Source organism: Rhinopithecus bieti, unplaced genomic scaffold, assembly GCF_001698545.2.
Source record: "Rhinopithecus bieti isolate Rb0 unplaced genomic scaffold, ASM169854v2 scaffold_12151, whole genome shotgun sequence".
Lineage (NCBI taxonomy): Eukaryota > Metazoa > Chordata > Mammalia > Primates > Cercopithecidae > Rhinopithecus > Rhinopithecus bieti.
The window spans coordinates 650,791-659,295 of record NW_016807233.1 but is presented as its reverse complement, the minus strand read 5'-3'; the positions used below and the strand labels follow the sequence as shown (position 1 = coordinate 659,295).

Below are 8,505 nucleotides of genomic sequence, written 5' to 3'. Positions count from 1 at the left end.
AAAAAAAAATGTAATCCTAGCTTTCACAATCTTGAAATAAAAACAGTTGTTACCCATTGATGAGCTGCTTCCCATCATCTATTTAAGCCTAATGTTTAGAAATTCTCAATTCTAATTCTCAAAATTACTTGATGTTTCAACCAAGTATTTCTGTGGCAAACTCCTGGAACAAATGGGGATTGTGATAAGCAGACATATCTTTAGGTCTATCTGTGTAGATTAGCAGAGATTAGTTTTTAGTTTGACAATGCTTGTTTTAACGCGAAAAAGTCTAAATGTCTGACAAATCATATATTCTTGAAATAAAAGACTACACAGTGCTTACAAACGCTATGTAAGTGTAATCATTAACATGGAAGAAAGGTCACAGTATGATAAAGACTATAAAATAGGATGTACAATACCACTTTGTATAATCATGTAAGCATAGAATAGGATCTGAGAAAAATGCATCTTTAAATAGCTACTTAAATAGTTGTTTAAGTAAGCGAATTATGGGTGATTTTAGCTTGTCTGCAGTTCCTGAGGTTTTTTTCCAATGAGTATTAGTTCCTTCCCTATGATGACACACATCTATTTGTCATCCCTGCCTCTGTCCATCCCCCTAAACTCATCCCTAACCCCACAAGACTTTTATACACATTTCCCAAACTGCTACAACAGAACAGAACTTCCCCCGAGGCCTCCATGATTACCAAGAATCCAAGTACTAAGTACCAAGATCTGTGCCTTAAATCCTGATTAACCCACATTTGGCGCACGTCAAGCTCAATCTCTGAGAAGCCAAGAGAATGCAGGGTTCTCGTTCACTAGTTTTTCTAATCAACCAATTGCTGTCTGATAAGTTCTCTTCCTTATACTTTTAGATGTCTGATACAGGTACAGCCAGTCAACCATTCTCATCACTCAAAAGTACTGTCGACTCTGTTTAAAGGGCAAGAAACTAACTTTCTGTACTGATCCCAGAAAACATGCCTCAAGTGGCTTTTGAGACAAGATCTTTGTACTCCAGGTTGGAGTGCCGTGGCACAATGATAGCTCACCGCAGCCTCGAAATCCTGGGCTTGTGATCGTCCTTCGTCAGCCTCCTGAGTAGCTGGGACTACAGACATGTACCACCAAGCTCGGCTGATTTTTAAAATTCTTTATAATAGAGACTGGGTCTCGCTGTTGCTCAGGCTGATTCTGAACTCAGGCTCAAGCAATCCTCCTACCTTGGCCTCCCAAAGCACTGGTGTGACTGCCACACCCAGCCCCCAGGGTGGCTTAGTTAAAAAACTTTTTTTCCTTTGACAGTTGAAGTTGGTTTATTGTAAACATATGTGTCCTGGCCAGGTGCGGTGGCTCATGCCGGTAATCCCAGCACTTTGGGAGGCCCAGGTGGGCGGATCATGAGGTCAGGAGTTTGAGACCAGCCCGACCAACATGGTGAAACCCAGTCTCTAATAAAAATGCAAAAAAATTAGCCGGGTGTGGTGGTGCACGCCTGTAATCTTAGCTACTCAGGAGGCTGAGGCAAGAGAGTTGCTTGAACCTACGAGGCAAAGGTTGCAGTGAGCTGAAATCACACCACTGCACTCCAGCCTGGGCGACACAGAGACTCCATCTCAGAAAAAACAACAACAAAAGGTGTTCCTTCCTGTGGGTAGGATGAAAAAAAAAGGAAAATGTGCAGCCTTAGGGCTAGCGAACACCCAAGTAATTGGTCAGATTTAACAAGGCAAGGCTTGCTCCAACAAAACATAGAAAAGCCTAACGGAGTAGTTCAAGGTAGGATCTTAAAGTACTTCCATTATGCTTTTCTACAATGTTTTTGGTATTAATCTATAAGCCAAAACCCTGTACCTGTTTTATTTTGTAAGAAAAACTAGTGATTTCTTTCAATGTGTCATTACGACGAGTATAGAACGATTGAAAAAATCTGTGATTCGAAAACATCTATTACCTCTCAGGGGTGGGAAGTTTGGGGATTGCAACTAACTAAACACTGGTAGATGGGTTCTAGGGTTAAAAGGCTTAACAGAAACTCATCTGTTCTACCTATACTTCAGAATTAAAGGCAAATCTGTTCATCACCCTTTCAGGCCTCCATCGGGTAATGACCAACAGTGCTCAGGTGGCTCCTAGTCCTTCCCCATCCCCCAGGGGTTATCAAAGCTTCTTTGCTGTCAGTTCATCCCACATCACCAACCTTTGCATTTGCTTTTACTGTATCCTCACTATTCCCTATAAACTCTGCTCTGGCAGTGCGTGCAGAGATCTATGATCCCACAGGGCTTGTTTTTAAAGGATTCTTGCCGACTAACCAGCCCATAGGCAAAACAACACACCAAGTGTACAGAGGTTTGAATTCTGTTCCAAGGACCCCTCTTTAGTGATAACCTCAGCAAGGTCTGTTCTCTGGCCGTTTTCACTGTTGCCAAGTCAACAGTTGCCCTACACGCCTTCTAAAGACTATAGAGGGCAAAATAAGAATACAATGTGTATGAAAGCAAATCTGGAAAATACATACCATACGAGATTTAGTTGTAGCTTTGAGACTAAGTTTCACTCGTCACCCAGGCTGGAATGCAATGGTGTGAACTCTGCTTACTGCAACCTCTACCTCCTGGGTTCAAGCAATTCTGCCTGCCTCAGCCTCCTGAGTAGCTGGGATTACAGGTGCTCACCACTAAGCCGAGCTAATTTTTAAATTTTTATTAGAGATGGGGGTCTCACCTTGGCCAGGCTGGTCTCAAACTCCTGACCCCATGTGATCTACCCACCTCAGCCTCCCAAAGTGCTGGGATTACAGGTGTGAGCCACCATGCCCGGCCTACTCTGTACTTTTAGCCTCATACGAAGAGCTAAGAATTATGCATTTGCTTTGATTCAAAGGATATTGGATTGTTTTTCCCTTAAACCAAGTCAAGCAACTTCAAAGGACATAGCAGGTATTAAAGCAGTTATGTCTCATGTATCAGCCAACAATGAACCACATCATGGTCCCGTATTATATAATACTGTACCTTCTCTTTAGATACACAAGTACTTTCCATTCTATTACAACTCCTTATAGTATTCACATAACAATATGCTGTACAGGTCTGTTGCCTAGCAGCAATAGGTTAAACCATACAGCCTGCATATGTAATAGGCTATGCCACTGAGGTTTGCATAAGCACTCTTTATAATGTTCACACACAAAAACTGCCTAACCATGTGTTTCTTAGACTGTATCCAGTCAGTGGTGACCCAAGACTGTATTAAACAAAAATTAAAAATTTCACTTAAAAAAAAAAACCAAAAGATCAAATATGGAATTTTTTTTTTTTTTGAGATAGGGTCTCACTCTGTTGGCCAGGCTGGAGTGCAGTGGTGCAATCTGGACGTGCTGCAACCTCCACCTCAGATAGGGTCTCACTCTGTTGGCCAGGCTGGAGTGCAGTGGTGCAATCTGGACGTGCTGCAACCTCCACCTCACAGATTCAAGCAATTCTCCTGGCTCAGCCTCCCGAGTAGCTGGGATTACAGGCACCGGCCACCACACCCAGCTAATTTTTTTGTATTTTTAGTAGGGACAGGGTTTCACTATGTTGGCCAGGCTCAAATGTAGAAATTCCATAAATAAAATGCAAACCAGAATTTAATCAATGTGCTCCAAAATATTTTCATAATTGAGATTTTATTGGTTGAGGATCAGTACAGACATTTCAATTTGTACACAATTCTTAACATATGTAACGAAATTCTAAAAGCCATGTATTGTAATTCTTTTTTAAAGTTATTCCAGTGACTTTCCAGCTTAAAATTTGGAAGCAAATTTTCCTTAAGAGGCTATCAAGTACCAGTTTCTTCACATGTTGGTCAGCTGTTACATATGGCCCACCAGTTCACAACTGAATAGCATGTACACTACATATTCAAATCTGTCATCTTTCACACACAGTAACAAAGTTATTAGGAAAACAGGACTACCACAACCAAAGATGTTACAGAGTGCACACAATTCTGACAGGGAGCGCCATGATCAAGGAGTGGTTTTCTTTCGGAAACAATTCTAAAAAACATGAGAATAGAAGTAAAATAAAATATTCAAGACATTAAATGCAGGACTGACTCCATATTGCCATTTAATATGCTTTGTATTATAGAATATAAAAACTAACCCCCATCTATGGAATGTTAAGCTGGCACCCGAGACAGTCAAAGCCTCCCGTAATTCAACATCCCACACTATTTTCTGGTTGTACCAAAAAATAAACAACCAGCAAATGATTTCACCTCTTAAAAAAAAGCATTTACACTTAAAAAATGGGATGAGGTGGGATTCCCTCCTTCTTAAAATGTTTCTAGAGCTACTAAAAAACTTGCATTTACAAAATAGTTGATAAAATATTCCTCTGGATTGTACAAGAAGGGAGACGGGGACCACTGGTAAGACATGGTGTATGTACTAATCAGACTTGGCTTCTTTCTCTCCTGCTTCGTCAGAGGCTGGACTCTGCAAAAGAAAGGAAATTGAGATCTTTAGCACTCAACACGTTGTCATTTTATTTATATGCAACTATCAGGTCTTTAAAAAAGTCAATAATCTTTATTTGTAAAGTCCACCTCTCTTTAAAAAACTTTTGTAAACCGCCCCCCCCCCCCAACCCCAAATCAATACTTGTGGCACTTCCATGGTCTTGTGCATATACAGAGCAGCAAAAAAATGTTGAGTGCACCACAGGCCACATTCCAAAGCTGAGGTTTCGCTCTGTCTTCTTGTTTCAGCTCTTGATGCCACAAAACAAACTGTTTTTCTGGTCTATTTAGCGCCACATATTTACATCTTTGTGCTTTTTACTGATGATTGTTGCTGTTTAAAATGGCCCCCAAGCATCCTGTCCCAATGCTATCTTAGTGTTGCTAAATTCACAGGCTGTGATGTGCACACAGAAGGTATGTGTTGGACAGCTTTTGTTCAGGTACGAATTAACAGTGCTACTGGTAGTGAGTTCGATGTGAAATTTAACACACATTAATTAACGGCATGTGTGAACAGAAAACCACATGTAACAAGTCACGTATTTATCAGTGGATGAAAACATTTGGGTCAGAGGTTTGTAGGAACCCAATCCTGTATTTCCCCTATGTGGAAACGGTTTCATACTTTGTGGCAGCCTTATATTAATAAACACAGCTATAAACGAGAGAACCAACTGTAATTTTGTATAATATTGACTGAGGTCAAGGTTCTTCCTTTAAAAATCAAACTGATTAGCAATGTGATCTTATTAACACAATATTTGAGGATGGTTAGATTAAGGAAGTACAGGTCAGGAGCGGTGCTCACGCCTGTAATGGCATGCACCCTTTGGAGGGCCGAGGTGGGCGGATCAACCTGAGGGTTCAGGTTTTGAACCAGCCTGGCTAACATGGTGAACCCTACTTTCTACTAAAAATACAAAAAAATTAGTGGCGGTGTGGGGTGCATGCCTGTAATTCCCGGCTACTCGGGAGGCTGAGGCAGGACAATCACTTGAACCCGGGAGGCAGAGGTTGCAGTGTAGCGTCCCAGCACGGCACTCCAGCTTGGGAACCAAGAGGCGAAAACTCCATCTCAAAAAAGTAAAAAAAAAAGGGAATTTAAGAAAATACAAGTTAAAAAAATAAAACTGGATTGTAAATTTCTTAATTAGGAATATTGATAACTATCAAAATTTTAATATCAAATTAAAATGGTAATAAAATTTAATATCAAAATTTAAAAATCAATATACTAAATTACTTATCTTTTTAGCTAGTTAATGTAACAAACATAAAATACAGAGCGCTGGCTTAACTGAACCTTGCAGTTATTTTTTAAGAAACAGCTTCCAGGCTAAAGGAGTACAGTGGTGTTCACAACAAATCAATCAAAACCTGTTACAGATTTCTTTGTTCCTTCTCTACTCCCACTGCTTGGTTAGTAAGAAAAAACATCTTTTCCTCATAGCTTAAAACAATAAAGATTCAGCCTGGGTAACAGACACTGTCTCTAAAAATAAAGATTAATGACACTAGTCTTTTTACTTGCTTTATGTATGTTATTATTTAGACCTTTAAGAAAAATACAAACAAAAACATTTTCATTAGAAATGAAAGTGGAAAAAATATGCCAGGAAAAATGCAAATAAGGATAATAAACTTTCGAAAATATATTTAAAAGCAACATCCAGAATATAAAAACAAAACAAAGATTAAACTATATCTGAAATTGAGCATATTAAAATTTCTTGTTCTTAAACCATTTACATATTTACTTTCCAATAAGATAAATCATAAACCATCTGTCCATTCATTTTGGGATACTGTACAAAACTTTGTTCAGTATTATAATGAATACTGTTATCTGCTACAAAAAACGTACAATTTAGTATCTACTGTTCAGAGTCAAAACACACACACACTTCTGACCTCCTCAGTTTTCGTTTCACCGTTTTCTGCGGGTAAATCTTCTTTCGTTTCTTGGTTAGCCACTTCGGCCTGTTTTCCCTTTGCTCCCCTTTTCCCTTTTGTTTGCACTTTTTTGTCTGAAGATTTATCCTATGATAGAATAAGAATATATTTTAAGTACAAACTTTACCCCTTATTTACATTTTGTTTTTACTTTTCCCCCTTCATGTCAGACAAGTAATGTAAACAATGGTGCTGACTTCATAGCAAGGTTTGAGAGAGGGACATCTCACACACAAGCGTGAAAACCCAATTCTCAAGCTTATGAAAGGATCTCATTTTGTATAGACTGCACCATAATAGCTGTCACATTAATGTCTATCACACATCAGCTGATATACCTATTACATGAGACAACTTAGGGTTCACCCCAGTAATCAGGAAAACAGCGTATGCTAAGGAGATTTTAATAGTACTTGCATGTCAAGCCTCATTAGACATATGACAAATCCTAAAGCCCAAGCTATACTTCAGCACGGTTGCCATCATCTACTATTCTCTGCAGTTCCACATGACAGGATAAATGAAGTAGAATACCGGAGGAGTCTCGTCAACTGTATTCCCACCCATCCCCAAATTTGTTGTGAACTTGAACAATACTGTCCTCACCAGACCTTAACCCTCACATTAAGACCATTCACCTGAAAAAAAGCACCATGCCATACGGTCAGGTTGACTATCCTGCTACAGTTACTCCCTTGATATCATATAATGAGAAACTAAAAGGATCAATTTTGAATTTATCATTTTCATACAGGTGTTTGAAGAATCTGAAAAGTACAGGTATTAAAATGACCATACTAACTTGACACATTAAGGTCAAAATTTAAGCCATGTTAAACATAAAAATACTTTTGGATACCATCCACCAATACTGAGAAGAAAGCTTAACATTTATTTCTTGTTAGTAAGTATGCAACAGCAGCTAAATTAGCTTAGCCCCCAGTGGGTGGTATAAAAGACCCATAAGGATATTGACCAGTTACTTGAGTTAAAGGGCCATAAAGACAAGCAAGTAGAGCTCACAACTTCAATGCTAACGTGGGTGGAAAAATCACTGCACGGTGTTCTGTACTAACAGCAGGATTCCACAGACAAAAATCACTGCAGGGTGTTCTGTACTAACAGAAAGATTCCACAGACAGCATAATGACTTTTAATACTTCAACATCCTTCGAATAACAAGTGTATCTGAGACAAAACTGCTACTACACACATTGCTATCACGAAGTTTCACAATCACTTCTGTACTGATTTCTAAAGATTTCTCATTAATTTCATAATCATTCCAATACAAAAAATACAAAACTGGGAAACAGTTAAAATAGAATACACAGTAATACCCTGAATTTGAAATATACCACGTGTAACCATTATCAGCTGATAAGCTAAATAAAACAAAATCAATCAAGTTTCCCCAATGTTTGGACCTTCAAAACATTTAGTTCTAGGGAAATGATACACTGTGACAGATACGCCTTGAAAACATGTCTACTATGTAGTACGAAAATCAATACACCAAGTGCTTACCTTCTGTTTAGACTTTAAAGTCTGATCAACTATGAAGTCGAAGGTGTATTACAGAAACTAGATGTAAAAATGAACAAACCCCTTCTGCCCTTTTTCCTTTGGGAAAGCTGACCTCATAGGCTCGCTCCTCAACAAACACTGACGTGAAGACTTACTGTTAGCCTCTCAATCACATCTGAGTCCCAAACCCACTGAGAGTACAACTTGGAACTGTTTTCATTACAAAATGTACACGGCCGGGCGCGGTGGCTCAAGCCTGTAATCTCAGCACTTTGGGAGGCCGAGACGGGTGGATCACAAGGTCAGATCGAGACCATCCTGGCTAACAGGGTGAAACCCCGTCTCTATGAAAAATACAAAAAACTAGCCGGGCGAGGTGGCGGGCACCTGTAGTCCCAGCTGCTCGGGAGGCTGAGGCAGGAGAATGGCGTGAAACCGGGAGGCGGAGATTGCAGTGAGCTGAGATCCCGCCACTGCACTCCAGCCTGAGCGACAGGGCGAGACTCCGTCTCAAAA

General features: G+C 39.7%; 1 protein-coding gene across 1 annotated transcript in view; it reads right to left on the bottom strand.

Moving 5' to 3' along the window:
- Positions 1-3,645: 3,645 nt before the first annotated feature.
- The window catches only part of HMGN1 (high mobility group nucleosome binding domain 1), a 7,995-nt gene continuing 3,135 nt past the window's right edge, over positions 3,646-8,505 (bottom strand). Inside the window, 5 exon segments of the mRNA XM_017880684.1 lie at positions 3,646-4,323; positions 4,326-4,376; positions 4,379-4,434; positions 4,436-4,483; positions 6,421-6,571. Coding sequence (XP_017736173.1) covers positions 4,040-4,323; positions 4,326-4,376; positions 4,379-4,434; positions 4,436-4,483; positions 6,421-6,571 — 590 coding nt within the window. The 3' untranslated portion in view covers positions 3,646-4,039.